We start from the raw sequence: 17,790 nt of genomic DNA on the forward strand, positions 1-17,790 counted from the left end.
TATATCCTGACACCTGGTAGGAAACAGCGTGATACGTGTCTCCCTTAATTTAGGGTCTATTAATATTTATGTAAGTATATTTTGCCAGCCTCTCTCCCACTTTTCCCTGTCGCTTGTTTCAGTACTGCAGAGGCCTTTTGCATTCCCCATGAGAGGCTGCAGGTCTTCCTCACATGTCAGAGAAGAAGAAACTTGAGCAATAGAAAATACCTACCAACAGGCTATTAACTTCCTGCTGGGACAACCTAAATTCCATGCATGTGGTTCTCCCTGTGAGCTAGCATAGATCTTCAGATTTACCTTGGTAGCCTCAAAGACTTAAGTCAAGTTTAGGCTGGGAGAACATGGCCTGGAGTGTTGTTCCCCACCTGGACAATCAGAGTATTTTTATTGCACGAGGTCTCTTTTTACTGTGCTGTTTTGCAGGTATTCCTCCCTCTCACTCCTGTCCATTTGAGCTTCTGCCAAGAAAGCAGCTTTCTGAAGGTTTGGTTGTGTCTCCAAGCTCTGACACACAACATCCAGGAAAATGCTGTCTGCACACCCACGTATGCTCCAGGTCCTGGTGCTAATTGCAGTCCCATCTGCCCTGGACAAGGCAAAACTCTGTCACACAGGCATCAGTAACCAACTGGTCCCTTCACCCATGTTATTCAGAATGCAGAGCCATACATCAGGGCATTGCACTTAAGCTTCACACCTACACCCACCTGAGTGGAATTTTGTTGCTACATCTATATTGCCAGATAGACTGAGAACAAGGAGCAAAGTTTAGTGCTGGACAAGCTGAGTCTCCAGAATGCTCAAATGCCAGGAGCTTTCAGCACAGTTCTGGCCAAGGCCAGCTAGCAGCCCGACAGCAATGCCTAGACACCAGGACACCCTATAGCTACCCAACACTATCCCAACAGGCTCTACATCCTCAAAGCACTCCTTCTGCCATGTTCCGAGGCATGTAACTCATCTTCCAGTTTTATGCAATGCAAGCAACAGTCTGATGGGCTGCGACAGGGTTTTCCTGTTATATCAGATGGCTTGACATAAAAAGACACCAAAATTGTGACAAAGCATTCTTGCTACAGTGCATTACATACAGGCCTGAGGAGAGTCTCAGCAAAAACCCCATTCAGGGCAGATGTGACCTGTCTGGCCATTTGGTCTCAGGGCCAGAATACAGTCCCCAGCCCTCTTTTGTTTTGTGTTCTAAGACACCCCAGGGCTGTTGAGGATGCAAAATGCATGAGGAGCATGTATTTTAACTCTGTATTCCTTCCTGTGAGGCAGGGACTCCTGTAACCTTGATATGGCAGATGAAATGACTCCTGTGGAAAGCAGGTGATGCAAGTTCAGGCTGGCTATCATAACCCAAAAATGAACAAACAGTTTCTTTACAGAAGGTTTTCCTCTACTTAGGCAGATCACATTTCCTGAATACTGAAGGAAGACAACAGAGTCAGGAGGGAGGGAAGTATGGGAAGAAGGAGCCAGTTTTCCTCCCTTCCACAGAGCATGTTAGGCCTCTGCAAGCAGCTGTGCAAGCTGCTGTCCACTGTCAATATGTCAATTCTGCTTCTCAAAATCACAAGTCTACTTTGGGTTTGTGTACGTGCCTCCCAGTCATGTAACTGTGAGCAATTCTCCATTGGTATTGACAGCTGGTGTACTCAACAGTAACACACAGGGAGCAGTCAACACATCTATTTCCCTTCCTGCCAGCACCCTGCGGCAGTGTCATATTGGACATCTCTGTAATGGAAAGGTTAAAAGAAACCTTGTTGAAAGGAGATGAGAAAGGATTGACTTTATGTTTATAAAGTGCCCAGGGCTGCAGTGGGATAGGTTTTAGGGGATGGAGAGCAGAAAGACTGATTAAATCTGCATCTCCTCTTCCTCTCGTTGGCAGAACAGTGTGGGGCTGTTGGCTTGGTGTTGGCATTGGACCTTGCCTTTACTTGTTTGGTTGGGAGACACCCCCCCCAAATCCGGAGCATCTGTACATGGAATATGAAGAGGATGATGATGTTTCCTTTGCAAAATGGATGAGCAGCTTCTGGGGTCACAACTTGATCAGTGAGAATGAGAAAGAGACTAGAGGCCACAAGAAACGTCAGACACGACTCTTAAGTGAAAGAAGAGCCTCCCTGCCGGTAAGAGCTCTGGGCAGCTTCCTCTGTGTGTGTGTCTGTGGTTTATATATATAAATATGTCAATGTAAAGCCTATTTATCCTCAAGGGCATGGCCCTAGAAATCTACCTTGCTATGTAAGTTTGGCTTCTACTGCCAGCAGTTAGTTTTTTAACTGCCAATAAGACCAGAAATGTAAGGAGGGTGTAATGACCACCAAACTGTGGTGGAAGAGTTTATAGTGTTGTTTTGTCTCCTAAGCATGACCTGGCAGAGATCAAAACATTTTGGAAACTGGCATGCAAACAATGGCTTCGATGTCTGTCCTCATGAAAAATTATATAAACTGGTATATATTCACAGGATTTGTACCTTATTCTGCAAATATACCAGCTAGAAAGTTGCATGCTTTATTCCCTGAGATTTAACTATTTGGAGGTGTAACAACGTCCATCCTTGTTTAAAACATCTGGCTCTGAAAACAAGGGTGCCACACAAAACTTTTTATATATAGTAAGATTTTAAGGGACAAGGACATTCTTTATTCTTAAACCAACAAAAAAGTTGGGAAAGCAACAGGATTCAAACAGAGAGGCAGTTTAAGATGACTTACAACTGTCTGACTATCAAAATGAAGTTAAACTGAAAGCAACTTTTCCCAGTCTACCAGTCTGCTTTTTTGCTCAAACACTGTTGCTTTCATTTCAGCCCTAGGGAAAAAAAAAAATTTCAGTGATCCAAACCTGTCTCTTTTTTCCAACTACATCGGTTGGCTCATCAAAAGATATTATGCTTCTTTACAAATATTTTTGACACATACCTTTAGATCACTCATTATGGCTGCAACAAATCAAGTGCACTTCTGCTAGGGAGAAGCTGTTCATCTTTTACAGACTTTTTTTCCTGCCATGGTGTTATTTTCACCTTGCAAGTTCTCCTCCACTGGAGTTGCCATGCTCTGAGCTCTGCGATTTTTCATTTTCAAAAAATTTGGCTAAGAAAAACAAAACAGAAGAAACCCATTTCCTCCCATTCGTGGATGGGTTGGAGAGGTAACCTTCATTCCTTATTTTTTATTTGAGCAGCCACATTTGTTATTTAGTTATATTTTACCCAGGTCACAGGCTGAAAGACAGAGTCTGAGCTAGAGCTATGCCAATGGATTCCATTAGAATGCCTGGAAACAGAATGTCTATTAATGTTTTGGGGTTTAAAAATTAATATATTGATAATATTAATTTACTATTATATATTTTAAATATTTTTAAATTTTGTCCTTCAGACATCTTCACATATGTGATTTCTTTACACCCCACTGCAGACTGAAGACTGTACTTCAAATCACTGTCCATTCAGCAATGTGCTGAACACATCTCAATGTATATTTGTGAGTGTATTTGTATGTATACACATACATTTCATTTGATGTATGTTCTTATAATCAGTTTATTCAAAAGCTATTTAAATACTTAGCTAATGGGTATTCAAATATTTTCTTATCATTGCATCCCTGACTCAATACCTAGAACTTGTATTGAGTTAGCTGAAAGAAAGAGAAGACTGATTTTTGTATTACTGTTCAATGAGCAGACCTTATCCTGTACACTTAATTATATCTGGCCTTTATAGTAAAGCTCCACACAAATTTGTCTTTCCCCAATAGTGTTGTACAAGAGACATAAATTTCAGCTGCCTTATTTCTCTGTGCCAGAAATTTACTGGAAGAATAAGAAGGGAAGAACTGCTTGGGGATTTTACGATTTGAGGATGAATTTTGAGATGAAAGATTTTTATCTAAAAATCTCTGACTAGTTGGTAGTGAAGAGCACTCAGACATATTGTCTTTAACCAAATCTAGAAATTAAACAAGACAATCCTCTTTCAGGGAATGGCGCTTCAAGATCCAACCAGGTGTTCCAGCAGAGACTCACGAACAGTGCTTCCAGCCTATAGCCCTCAGGGTTGACATGCCCGGATCAGTGCTATTGCTCTGAGAGCAACTGACCTCCCTGTAGCTTGCTCAGGACTGAGCTGAGCCTGTCAGTTTGAGCCTCACCTTTTATTGGCCCCCTAATCCTGCTCATGCGCAGTTGGGGCCCACCCTAATCAGGCACAAGTGGGCTTAACACAAGCTCATGCCCACTGCCTGGCAATTAGTGGCACCTGGTTGTCTCATTTCACTACAGAATCATTCCTTAGAAATACCTTCAGAAAGAGCAGCTCCTTCTTGAGAGCAACAACTTACTATTGCACCTGGATGCATGGGGTTTTTTACACTAAAATTTTACATTTTTAAAGCTAAATATTGTCTTCATTTTATCAGAACGGTGCTATTAATCACAATTAATAACTGAGAGCAGGCCTCATCTCTTCTGTACATTAATCCCTCTACAGCAGATCACTGCACCCTTTCTTCTGTGTTAACACGGTGAGCGAAGATACCACTGTCCTTGTGAAAATCAAGTCAGCAGTAGTTCTGACTGACACAGCTCTTGGCAAAAGTTTCTCATGCACTTACAATGGTACTGCCAAAAAGCAGTCACTGCCAGCACACTGTCTCCTCTCCAGGGCTGGCATATGGAGCATCATCAGCAGTGCAGTCCTGCCCACATCACCTGCCTCTGCACTGGGGACATTTTGGTACTGCAAAGCAAAATGCTACCAGGAGAGCACAAAGGGTGTTTTTGTATAACACTGGGAATTGCTTTCAGCTCCAAATGGGTAGGTTGGTCTTTGTATTTTTTTCTGTGCTGGAGAAAGACATTCAAGCCACTGCTCTCACCTCAAACCCGCTGCTCTCACCTCAAACACAATGGTGTATTCCTGTGGTAAATTCCTCTACTTCTTCCTGGTACAGCCCCCCAAAATATGGGTAAAGCTTTGTGGAGCAACTCCCAAACTAGCCACAATTTTCATTATTTTTTTGCCCCCGGTGTCTTAGAATAACTCACAAAAATCAGAACTAAGCTTTTCAAAATACTTTTACTATTGTCATTCCCATTTCGCAGAGGGAATGATTATATTGATTATACGGAAATACACAAAGTTATACCGGTCCGTCAATGGGTTATGGCCAAGACAGGCTAAAACTTCTGACTCTGCTCCCCTGAAAAGTGTCCACATATCTCTGTGGACCAACACTGAATGTGAAAACTGCCTGAGGGGAGCCAAGCCTTCTGCTTTTATTTCCTTCAGTTAACTTCTTCTGGTGGCAACTTCAGTCACATTAACTATGTAGCCTTCATCTATACTTTTCCTTAACACATTTTAGTTACACTTTATCATTTTGGTTCAGGAGGGTTTCTTAGCTCCCATTTGTTGGGGGGGAAAGCTAGGAGGCTGGTCAGAGTTCTACAACCTTATAAATGCACCCACCATCAAGTAGGCATTTCTGCTTACAGCAAAAAATCTGGTAAGAAATATCTTACCAGTGAAAGCAGAGCAATTGACTGTTGTTGACGTTCCTAATCTAAATTAAAGTCAGACCAAACAGCTATACAACATTGTTACTACAAGTGCAAAAGGTGGAAGCAATTCTATTGTCTCTGAGAAACTAAGAGAATGGACAAATTATACTGACATATATTTCTTGAGGTATTTTTGTTTGTATACTTTTTTGTGTGCGTTTTAGCTGGGCTATTAGCACAAGATTAGCTTTTGTGTAAAGAGATGTGCTAAGCATAAGTGGCCTTGACACATAGATTCAAGCAGAGAAAGGGAGTACTAAATGGAGGCAGAAACTATTCCTGAGAAAGGTGTTTGATGCTTCTGGCCTTCCCAGCATTAGCAAAAATCCCCTGTTTCGACAAAGGGAACATTTATAATTCCTCTGTCCCATGCCTTTTCCCTTGTTTTACCTCCTCCCCACTTCTCCAGTTTAAGAACTCCTCAAGGGCAGATCTGAGGAGCCAGGGACCAAAGTGGGTTTGCCAAAGAGGCACCAGAGGTTGGCACAAGGCAGCTGCTGGGGCAAGGACAGGAACAGAGACTGGAGCTGTGCTCAGAGACTTTTGGCAAGGGATGTCAGCAGTGCTGGGCTGAAAAATGAGTGTACAGATACAAAAGCTATCTGTGCTCCCAGAAGCTGCTGAGACTTCAGGAGAGGAAGCATAAATTGAAGCCGCCTTCAGCCGCTCTTCTTTACAATGTTACCAAGCAATCACTTTGGCATCAAATGCATGTATTAGATGCATTTGTTAAACCTCAGAACCAAGAAGAAAACCACATGGGTTTCAACTGAAGTCGGTGACAGATCTGCTTTACTGCTGAGCTTCATTTCATGACTCTTTTAGTTCTCTACAGACTTAATCTTAAATTACAGGGTAATGTACTTCACTAGTTATAAACTGAAATGTTCATGCTTGAAAAGTTGTGTTAAGGCTCCTGCTCTCTGTAGGGCTGTGTCCATAAGATAGCAATGAACATGCTGTCCTCCCAGCTATGATGATATGTATCAAAGGCACTGTGAGAGGAGGCAGTCATAGTAATGTGGTTGCATAGATATCTATGTGTAGTTTTACCCCTAATCCACAGAGGCAGATATGCATTTCAGAGGAAGACCTGTCCCTTTTCTAGGCCATTCACATGTCAGTATGTGATCTTTTTTTGATAACTGCTTAAATAGAATTCTATCTCTGAAAGGAAATGAAAAATCAAGGTCTTATTAAAATAAAGCCTTTACAAATATTCCAAAACATGTTTGATAGAATACCATTCCCCATTTCAGCTGCCTCTTGGGTTTTTGCCCAAGCCCTCTAAGAATACCAGTGATTTTTAGTGTGAGACAATTTTTATTTCCAGGAAACAATATCTGTTGATGCCATTAAAATGACACAGAAGACACTGAGCTTGTTGAACTTGTTATAACATGTGTACTCATGTGCCTCAAGCACAGTGTGATTGCTTTCATGCTTTTTAAAGTAACAATACAATACGACCTTACAGAAATTACAGCTGTACCGATTGGTTTGAAACCAAAGTAAAAATAGTAGGGCAGAAATCATTACCACTACTCTCAGAGGCAAGTCCTTAATACTAGCTACTGAAGTAAGCTTATGTCTGGAAAAGAAATTGAAGCGGTACCATACGGTCTGAAAACCCTTCAGCATTAAGTGCTCCTCTCAGGTGTAAGGTTTGTTACTTTTAGCACCTCTCATCAAGGCTGTCTAATGTGTTACAGCCACAACCATAGGAATGCATTTCACTGTTCAGAGAAAGGCTGAACAGGTCCCTGTTTTACTGATACACTGAAGCAGCATCAATATAAATTTATACAGCATAAGTGTAAACTAATACAGGAGATGTTTCAAGTCCCTTGCAGTTCAAGATTTGTAGCTTCATGTAGCCACTATACCACGCGTTTGGCTTTCCACTGTTTTCTGTTAAGACGACAAAACAAACAAAGAGCACCCCCAACAGGTTTTCTCCTGGATTTTCTTTGAAAGCATTTCAGGATCTGTGGGATGGACCTTCAGTTGTTCTAAATAGTCAGCTCCCTTTGAAGCGGAGCTTCTCAGCACCAGGACTGTAGGAAATGTGTAAGAATTGAAAAATGTATGCAGCAGCTGGCTGCCTGGAGTGCCCTAACCTGACCATTTTAGGTACCTGCCATCTCTCTCGTCGTTTCCTCTGTTTGCATCTTACAGCAGTGTTCAGCTGATCACCCTGAAAAATCATCACTGGGTGGCAGGCTTTGGGGTGTGCCTGGCTCTACGTGATAGCTTTTTCACCCATCTCTTAGACAGGTCTGCCTATTTCTAAAAACACCAATATGTGACTCCACAAGCCGCAGACATTTTTTATCAGTTTAATCTCCTTCGCAGACATTCCATTTAACACAGCTGATGCAGATCTATAGTTTTTATCTGCATTTCAGGCCTGGAAAAATTGAACCACATGGTAACAAATCAACTATCTACTCCCTCCCCACTTTAACCTTACAAATGTAATAGTAAGAAGCCTGTTTTCTACCATTTATGTGGTAGGGATATGTGCCTCCCTTTCCTGAAAGTGATCATTCTTCAGCTCAGGACCAATGTGCCCATGACACCAGCTGAAAATTCAGACCTGGATAATGCATCATCTTGTCTGCATGTAAGCCATGCTGCCACTTTGACATAGCTGGACTAGAAATGGTCTCTGTCATACTTAAATGAACCCAAGCACCTAAAAAAAAACCTGGGGAGCTTCTGGTTCAAAGGAGTATCTGGCTCACCTGGCCACAGAAGGATGGGTCTTTCCTTTTTGAGAGTCCTGCCTACAACCTGCAGCCAGATGTGAGGCCTGAATTTTTGAGGTTATGAAAGGTCCCAATTTCTTTTACTGTCTATGGACTATGGGTACTAAGAGGACCCAGCACACTTTACATTTGAAATGCTCATCTGAGTGCCAAAACTTAGATACTCAAAAACAGAAATAAAAGCAAATTCTGCTGTAGTCCCTGGAAAGCAAGCTCTTGGCGGTGTGATTCTCCTGCACATAAAATACAGGAAAGATAAAGGAATATGTGTAAGGTCCTCCATTCTGCAGCATTTTTCAGTGAGCACTCCGTGGCATAGAGAATCTGCTCTGTGTGTACTGCTTTAATATGAAATTCTCAATAAAGCCCTCTTGTTTTTCAGGCCAGTCTTTCCTCCCTCCAAACAACACGACTTCATGCTTCTACCAAAGGTTCATCTTCAGGCCATCTCAAGAGCTCCAAGGAATTTCAAGAAGACCAAAATTTCAAATGCCACTGCCACAGGAAGGGAAGCAGAACACCTTCATCAGACAGCTCATGCCCAGAGACAAGATCCAACTCCATCCAGGAGACAAGATCCAACTCCATCCAGGAATTTGCAGAGTCCTTTGAAAAGCAATTGCTTCTTAAAAGCAAACGCTCAGTTTCTTTGGTAGGTAGCACCCAGCTTAAGATAACTCCAGAAGAAAACCAAAGCACCAAACCACTAAGCAGTCCAGCTTTATTCCTGGTGTAACTGCTGTGTCTTTGCTGAGGAAAGAGCAGAAATAAGCTTGAATTAGAATTTCTCAAATTATATGGTCCTTACTGTAGTAAAATGAGGCAACCAGGTGCCACTAATTGCCAGGTAGTGGGCATGAGCTTGTGTTAAGCCCACCTGTGCCTGATTAGGGTGGGCCCCCACTGCGCATGAGCAGGACCAGGAGACCAATAAAAGGTGAGGCCTGAGACACAGGCTCAGCTCAGTCCTGAGCAAGCCAGCAGAGAGGTCAGTTGCTCTCAGAGCAATAGCACTGATCCGGGCTAATCAACCCTGAGGGCAACAGACTCAGAGCACTATTTGTGAGTCTGTGCTGGAACACCTGGTTGGATCTTGTAGCGCTGTGCCCTAAAAGAGGTTCGTCTTGCTACACCTTACAGCAACAGAAACAAGGTCAAAGTCTTAGTATGGTTGTATGAGAATTCTTGATGTAGTATTACCATCTGGACTTATTAAAAAAGGTATATCTTTCAAATAAGACACTTCACTGGCTGTGGCAATTTTCTCAGAGGTTTCTATGGTTGTGCCAACAAAATGTGACAATGTAAAATCAGGTTTACTTCACTTTTGCTTTAAGCCTTCACGCTCTCTCTGCTGCTGACATGGTTTAACCCTATACAGTGTTGTCTGTGAGGCTGTTTGAGGCGTGTTTGTCATGGTGTTTGAGAGGCTTCTCTTTTACCTCTTAGGACCCCATCTTTCTGCTTCCTCCAGTGTCACCACACACCTGCAGCAGCAGCTGTTGCTATAAGTGGCTGAATATATTTTCTCTACAAGGGCACATAGCCAGTAGGGGATTCTCCCCCCATTTCATCCTTCTCCTCATTGTTCTATTTTGAGGCACAAGCATATTCTGTATGTTTTGTGTTAATGAAAAAGCAAATAGCAACGTTTTATCTATGCCAACTTAACACATTTATATTATTATGATACACACAAGCTTGTGTATCATAAGGTAGAAAGGGTAGTAAACCCTAACTCACTTTGAAGTATCAGGGCACTGTCCAATTAAGTTACACTATTGAAAAAAGCTGCGTTTGAATAACACTTGACATTAGCACCATATAACAATAGAGGGAAGTTTTTTTTTCAGTTTGTTGTTTCTAACAGTTTCTGTAAGGAGAAGTAATTTTCATCTGCCCTTGCAGACTTTCTGTGCAGCAACAAGAGAGAAAATAAATATCTATTTCCAATGAGCAGCATCATTACATGATCAGTCCCACAGTTGTCATCCTAGCATGCCCAGCCCTCTAAGAATATGCAAAATTATGGTGATGATACTTCTGTTATGCAATTGCTAAGATTTTAAGTTTGTTCTCTAATTTTCTTTTTCCTGTTTAGGAACTACTCACAATTTATTTCATTTGAAACTGCACATTGCTTCATTTGCCAACCCTCATCAGTGGCTGTCTGATTTGTCATTTATCATTTATCATCTCTCAAAAGTTCCTATGACTAGAAAATCTGTGAGTGGATCCTAGTTGTACAATACATATAGTGGGCATCATGACCTAAATATGGCTTCAGTTCCAGTTAAAAACATAGATTCTGGTACCCTTCTCTAATCCACAAGTGGTGTGCTGGGCTGTATTTTCATATGCCTTTCAGGTATCAATCATTGTCATTCCCTCAGTCACCACTGAAGTCTGGGAAATGTGAAGGGCTTGATCATGTCAAAGAAATGAGTAAGAGATCTTAAGGGAATTGTGGAAGTGGGCTTGAAGTTTTAGCTCCACATGGAGCTTTTTCCTTTTTTTTTAAAGACTTTTGGCACTCATTTTCAGTGAGGTCTTTGCAGCTAGCACTGAACAGCCTTCAGGCACATAAAGATGGATCATGTGAAAAGACAGAAACATGAAGTCTGGGCTGATATCTAAGAGTCCCTCCCTTTTCCCCTCCTTTCTCCTCTCCCCCCTCAAGCCCTCCAGACAGGTGACCCTCCTACTATACATTTTGTATCATGTAAAACCTTGAATTTAAGCTCATCCTGTTAAAGCTTATTTGACTGAGGTAGGTAACTGGAATATTTACTTATATACTGTTAGTGAAATAAAATAATAAGATTTCGTTGTCCATTTTGTTGTGGGAGTTATTTTTAATTCCCTGTTATTTTTGTCCTGCCTTTCAGCAACCTGAAGACATGAAGGAGAGAAGAGAGAGATTGCATTTAAGAAAAAGCAAGTCTGACAAGAAAATGGGAGAGAAATCAGAGCCAAGGAGAGAGCACAAAGAAGATGAAGTTTTAGAAGTTGTACCTGCTGAACACAACGAACAATTTCCATCACAAGCAAGCACCGAGGAAAGATATTTATGCACAGGCAACTAGAATGCCTTGGAATAATTTATTTTAACACTCTCCCTGAAGAGCAAAGGAGCATTCTTGTTTTGTTTTGACTAGGAGAGGTCTGTTAACCCGTATAAACCCTGACCTGTAAAATATTAGTGCAAGTCAACTGCATCATTGACATCTTGTTACTACCTTCCTGTTCCTGTCTGTACTTCTTCCATTAGGAATGTGACCCCTTTCATAGCAGGAGTCTATCTGTAGCAAGATCCAAATTAGCAATGGACAAGAGTCAGAGGGGTTTCATGCATATTAAGTATTGCAGCTGGACGTTGGTAGATGTGTTCATTTATGGGGAGGGTATGTACATACTACAGAGCTGTGCAAAGTCATCCAAAGCCTTAATTTTCTCTTCTGACTGGAAATGGACTTGCTGGTGAGTTTAGGAAGGAAAAAGTATATATAACCTGCCACCTGCTTCCTGGGTCTGACATTTCACTGAGATTTGGCTTGGAAACAAGTATCTTTTTCTTTTACATTCTCTCAACGCCAGATTTACAGGAGTAATAGAAGAGCAGGCACAACTTCCTGATGTCCCACTTTTCTCTGCTTCTTCTTGCTGGCAATGTGATTCTCATTACTCTGGCATACACCAGTCCCATCCCATGTCCCCAACCCTGTTTCCCCAATTAAACAACTATTTTTTTTTTACAACTTTAACCTTATAATTTTATTTCTTTTGTGGCTTTCCCTGTTTCCATTTACTACTTTTTAGGCCTGATTCACAGCTACCATCTTTTGCTACATCTGGGGTTTTTCCCAACAAAATTTGAGCCTTTCTGAAAGTTTTCCAGGAATAACAGAGATGTGCTGCCTCTCACGTGTCCTTGTAATCTCTTCAAGGGGTTTGCCACAGGTGACCCTGGAATGGCAACCTTTTTCACTTTTTCCCTTTTTTAGAGCTAGGGCCAAACACAGGGAATGGGAACTGGTTCTGTCTATGGTAAGCACAGCCTAAGAAAACTCTGTCTCCTTTGGCTGAAGATCTAAACTCAGACATAAATCTCACCAGATATAAAAAAGATTTGTTTCTATGCAGAAGAGGTCCACCTCCACATACACACCTCCAAAACCCCTTCATGCCCCTCCTTCTTCAACATGTTGGTCTTTGCTGAAGAGAAAAACCCTGGACCTTCTTTGGGCATAACTTCCCTCATCCCTAGTATAGGGAAAGCCTTTGGATAGTACAGGTAAAGAAGAGTGAAGACTATAAAGTCATGAGTGAAACTCAAGTTTTTGAGTATTTTTCCTGTGATTTTCTGTAATTAACAAAGACTTTGATATTTTACTTAGAGCTTTAACTTTGAATGTTCAACCTTTTAAAAGCTTAGGGAATCCTTAAAACTTTGTTTTAAAACATTTATGTCCATTAAAGGATTGTTGTTCTTTTTAAGGAGGGCTTAGGGGGATATATATCAGAAAGCAATGGAACTACTGCTGATGCTTGTAAATTGCTTCTTGCCTGGTAACATATGTTACAGAGTAATAAATCTGACTGACTGAAAAATGCTTTTCCTCTGTGTTGTTCATGTAGTCTCAAATCCAGATGGGATTTTTGTGAAGTTCTTCTGCCAGCCAAAACTTCTATGCAAACAGCTTTACTTTCATAGCTTTAATTTGAAGATTTCATTACCATAGACCTAGATAGAAAGGAACATGGCCAGCTATGCCTCAGTTCCCCAGATAAAACAGCTCACAAACATTCTTTCATGTAGCAGCCTGCCCTCAAACTTTTTTGTGAAAACTGAAAGTCATGGTTGCACCAGCTTTACCTGGATTTCAGAACATCTGTCTGCTCCTGTTTCCAGCTATATTCCAGAAGAATTTGGAGGAAGCTTGTATTAATGTGACTAACATGCTGGTTGTACACCACACCTGATTAAAAGAAAGTACAAAAAAGAGCTAAAATAGAAAACCCCTGTGTGCCTGGCTGCAGCTTACTCTTGCCCATCTCCATCAAAACACAGGCAAGCTTTGGTGCCACCAAGGCAGTTTAGCAGGGCTGCCTGCAAACTGCTCCCTCCTTTATCACTGAGCTTCATCTTTTAAATGGGAATATTATCAAGTGTTTATGTGCTTTCTGAAATGGCTCATCAGCCCCATGGTGTGACTCTGGAAATGCAAGCTTTCAAATGCCACCTCCAACACTGTCCTCTTTAAATCACTAAAAAAACAGTTTACTCAGGAGTTTCTGCTTGCTTCACATCATGCCTGATTGGACCAGCAGCTCTTCCCATTTTAGACCTATGCAGAATAGGATTGCTTAGAAACTTGCCCGGTAGTATGAAATGATTTTCCACAGCAATTAACAATTATTCCATAATGGATTGTGCATTTAGAAAGGAAGATAATTGACAAAAGAGCAATTGGATTGGAATAACATGGCTGATATTTCTATATCCATGGAAATTGGAATTGGGATGTTCAAGCAGTCAGAAAGACTGCAAAAGGTTTTAGTTTTCACAGCAGGTCACTAGTTTGGTGGTGACTGACACAGAGAAAAGTCACTACACCCGCCCTGAATTCCCAGAGCATCTGTGCTGGCTGTGTGTGTTTTCTGCACACATTCCCATTCTTAGGTAAATACTGTTTGCTTCTTCTACTTTTTCCAGTAGTGGGGCGGCTGCAATCAGGGTCCAAACCTTGGATACAAAGAAGGTAAGTTAGTGGGAACAGAGAATGTTGAAAACCTACACCAGTTTTACAACAGAGGGGAGCCAGCAGGAAACTGCCACTGTGGGCTGGATATCAAAAGCTGACAGGACTCAGAGGCCTGTGAAGGATGTTTTAAAGGGCATGGATACACATAAGCTTTTCAAGAGCAAGATCCAGTTACAACCCACTGTTTGCTGAGAGGGATAAAAAGAGAGCACCAGTTATGGCTACTTCATCTTTCAGATGGGCATTCCCAAAGCAAAATATTTATACCTGTGTGCTTCTGAGGTATTGTTTAATTGCAGCATGGTTTTAAGGATGGATTAAATTTTGGGTACTTGTTAACATATCACATATTAGTATATAAGTACCAGACCCCACAAAGGCAAAATCAAGCAGTCGTTATATTTATGTCCATACTTGCAACACTGCTTTCTTGGGAAAAAATTAGAAATATTTAAATGCATAACTGAGCAGGAATATAATATCCATTAAAAAAGAAATCTAATATTAAGAAAAAAAATGAAAGGAAAATGCTCATCCCTATATTTTTTCTTCTTTGGCACAAAAGAAGGTATTTGAGTAAGCACAGCCCTGGCTCTAGAGGTATCCATTGTTCATACGTACAGCTTAAAATCACATAGAGATATAATCAAACTTGATAACGCAAATTATCCACACAGAAATGAATCATAATCATGGGATCTTGAGTTTCTACATTCCTCTGCCAAAACCACTGAAAAAACCCAGTTCGTGAAATACATCCAGAAAGATATTGCAGCCAAAATCTAGTTATTCAGTAAGATAAATGAATATTGAAATCCAACCAACTTCATAGATAATGACCTGCCTGTAGTTACTGTGCCAGAGTTTTAGGTAACTGTGTATAAGCAAATGTTAAAATAGACACACTCATCATAGAAAACGTTGCTTGTAGGGTGTTGATTTTAATTTACTCTGTTATTTTAGATTTTATTGGCAGATGATATTCCTTCTATTAGGAAGATCTCTCTGAATCCAAGTGCAGTCTCTACTGTACTTTGGAAAAAGACAACTTCTCTCAGCCATGCCTTAACTCTCAGGCCAGACAGAAAATTGAAGAAAGAAGTGATACAGGGAGCATCAAAGTCTAGTGTTCTATCATACTTGATGCATTCTTGTCCTTCTTATGTTTGTTGAAATACAGTTTCTAAACCGACTGATGGTTTTGCCATATATAGAAGATCCACTAAAACTTGTGACAGTTGTACATTAATTTTTACCAGAAAGCACATAGAGTCCTTACACAGAGCTCTCAGCCTGGTCAATCAATCCTGTTCCTGATTCTGAAATGTCAAAAAAGAGCTCACTTTTTGCTCTGAATCTTGAGCAGAAGAATGCATGAATATCGTTCTTCTGGGCTTCTCTACAACTATAATCCACTGTACAGGGTGGATGCTAAGGTTTTAGTCCTTTAGAATACAGCTCTTCCTGGAAATTTATGCAGTGGATCTTAGTTAATATTCTGCTCTTCCTATAAGCAGAAAACACATTTAATGCCTCACATAAGCATTTTAAACATAGAATCATAGAACCATATAGGTTAGAAAGGAACTGCAAGATCACTGAGTCCAACCATAATCCATCTACTACAACGACCAAACCATATCCTGAAGCACCACATCTAAAAGTTTCTTGAACACCTCCCGGGATGGTGACTCCACCACATCCCTGGGCAGCCCACTCCAGTGCCTCACCACTTTTTCAGTAAATTGATTTTTCCTATTATACAACCTAAACCTTTCCTGGCACAACTTAAATGCATTTCCTCTTGTCGTATTGCTATTGGGAGAAAACACCAACACCAGCCTCTCTACAATCTTCTTTCAGGTAGTTTAGTGGGTTCACTCCCTGAGGAATTTTATACAGAGAGTTTAGGCTGTCAGAAAGCAGCTAGAGTGATTTTAGGCAAGCCTTCTTCCAACTAGCACAAGTTTATGGCTGGGAGAGAGGGATGGTCAGAGTGCTCCTTCCTGCTGACAGTTCTCAGGGAGAACAAAATAACTCTGTGCTTCTTGCACCTGAGGAGTGAGGAGTGCAGGAGTGGAAATCACAGCTTGTGTTTGAGAAGGCAGAAACTAATTTTATGGAATCGATGCGATGACCTTTGATGTCCGAATTAAGAGAGACAGAAGGTGTTACTCATGACCCCAGGGAGGTACAGGAAGCAGGACAGAGAAGGGTTGGATGCCCTCAGTGTTCTGTTCCATATTCTGCCATACCCTAGAAAACACCAGAAAGGGTGGAAAATCCGCCCCTTGCTCCCTTACCTCTTACAAGGGATGTTGTAGAGAGGGTCCTGGCTCTCTGTCTTTAGCTTGCCCTGTGCTCTGCAGGATCCATCTCCATCTGTTGCTGAGAAGGGCCCTTTCTCCTATGTTGGTGCTGCCAGAAGGGACCTTTGGATGCTTTTATCAGCAGAGATTTTATATATATGTATTTAATTTCCTTCCTATTTGTTGCTATCTCTTCCTTGTTATTTAAAAGTTGTTCCAGTTCTAATTTCTAGCCTTTAAGCCTCTCTTCCTTATTTCATTTTTATCTTTCCTGAGAGGGTGGGGGAGTAATAGGCAGCAATTTCTTTCTCTGTGTTTTCATTCTTCCTGACCACTAAACAAAGATGGAATTAATTTGTGCCCAACAGGGGTATTGAATTAAGCTGGTTGTTTGGTTTTTTTTTTTCATTTCAATATATCAGAAGGTTACAAAATAAAAGAAATAATTTTCATCATGCTATTTCAGCATGACATGTTAAATCATGCCTTCAAGGGCTATTGTTTAAAATTCCTCGTGATACAGTCCAGCCTCCTAAATGTGTTTTCTTACCTTCTCTGTCAGTCAGTGATTGATGTGCAGATGGATTGGGTTATGGATTTGCCTGAGCACCTTGTATGCTACTTAATGAGACTTTCTGTCCTGGAAAACTGTTCTGCCCCTCTCTATGGAAAGCTCACTGCACCTACGTTTGGAAACCCCAGGAATGACTGTTATTATTGGACTTGATTATTGCTTTGCCTGAATTTGTTCTGTGGGTGGCTCATCTTCAAACACCGGCATAGGAACCCTGCTGCTGTAACAAAGACAAGCAGAGCCACCCTCATTCAGTCTGAACCAGCCTTCATCCCTTTGGTAATAACCCACAGAAAGCATTTAAGGAAGCTGAGTCACCTGGTGAGAAAGGGTGACTTGGAGGCAGAGATTGGGGTAAAACTTGGCTCATAGGGAGAGTCAGCCCCAGGCAGGAAAAACATGAGAAAGTGAATCAGGAACTGGGATAAATATTAAAACTGTGTCTCTGGAGTTAAGAAATTTAGGAAAGGATTTTTCTGATAATGAAGTGAGCCACTAACTGCATGGGTATTGGGATGTCGGGACAATGGCGCTGATACGATAGATCTGGAGGGCTGAGAAGTTTAGCAATTTGGATCAGAAATGGAGGCACTGACAAAGTCACTGGGCAAAAAACTGGCACTCATAGTCTCTAGTGACATCTCTTAGCAGCCATAAAGAGCTGATATTCCTCTAAGGAGAATATCACTTGTTGCCATATTATGTGGAACACCATGGAGAAAGGAATCAGCTGAGAGACCTGTCTGTCCCTGAGGTTATCTGTGGTGACAATGGGTAAG

General features: G+C 41.2%; 1 protein-coding gene across 1 annotated transcript; it reads left to right on the top strand.

Annotated features, from left to right (window-relative positions):
* The first annotated feature begins 1,997 nt into the window (after positions 1–1,997).
* On the top strand, positions 1,998–11,449 carry LNP1 (leukemia NUP98 fusion partner 1). The gene is made up of 3 exons (XM_030469336.1): positions 1,998–2,147; positions 8,746–9,015; positions 11,252–11,449. The coding sequence occupies exons 1-3, from the start codon at positions 1,998–2,000 to the stop codon at positions 11,447–11,449; spliced, it is 618 nt and encodes a 205-aa protein (XP_030325196.1).
* Positions 11,450–17,790: the final 6,341 nt, after the last annotated feature.

This window comes from Calypte anna, chromosome 1 (assembly GCF_003957555.1).
Source record: "Calypte anna isolate BGI_N300 chromosome 1, bCalAnn1_v1.p, whole genome shotgun sequence".
In the NCBI taxonomy this organism is placed as follows: domain Eukaryota; kingdom Metazoa; phylum Chordata; class Aves; order Apodiformes; family Trochilidae; genus Calypte; species Calypte anna.

Coding starts and splice junctions, on each gene's coding strand:
- LNP1 (XM_030469336.1), top strand. CDS start 1,998: ATGGAATATGAAGAGGATGATGATGTTTCCTTTGCAAAATGGATGAGC. Junction 2,148..8,745: donor AAAGAAGAGCCTCCCTGCCG/GTAAGAGCTCTG, acceptor CTTGTTTTTCAG/GCCAGTCTTTCCTCCCTCCA. Junction 9,016..11,251: donor GCAAACGCTCAGTTTCTTTG/GTAGGTAGCACC, acceptor CCTGCCTTTCAG/CAACCTGAAGACATGAAGGA.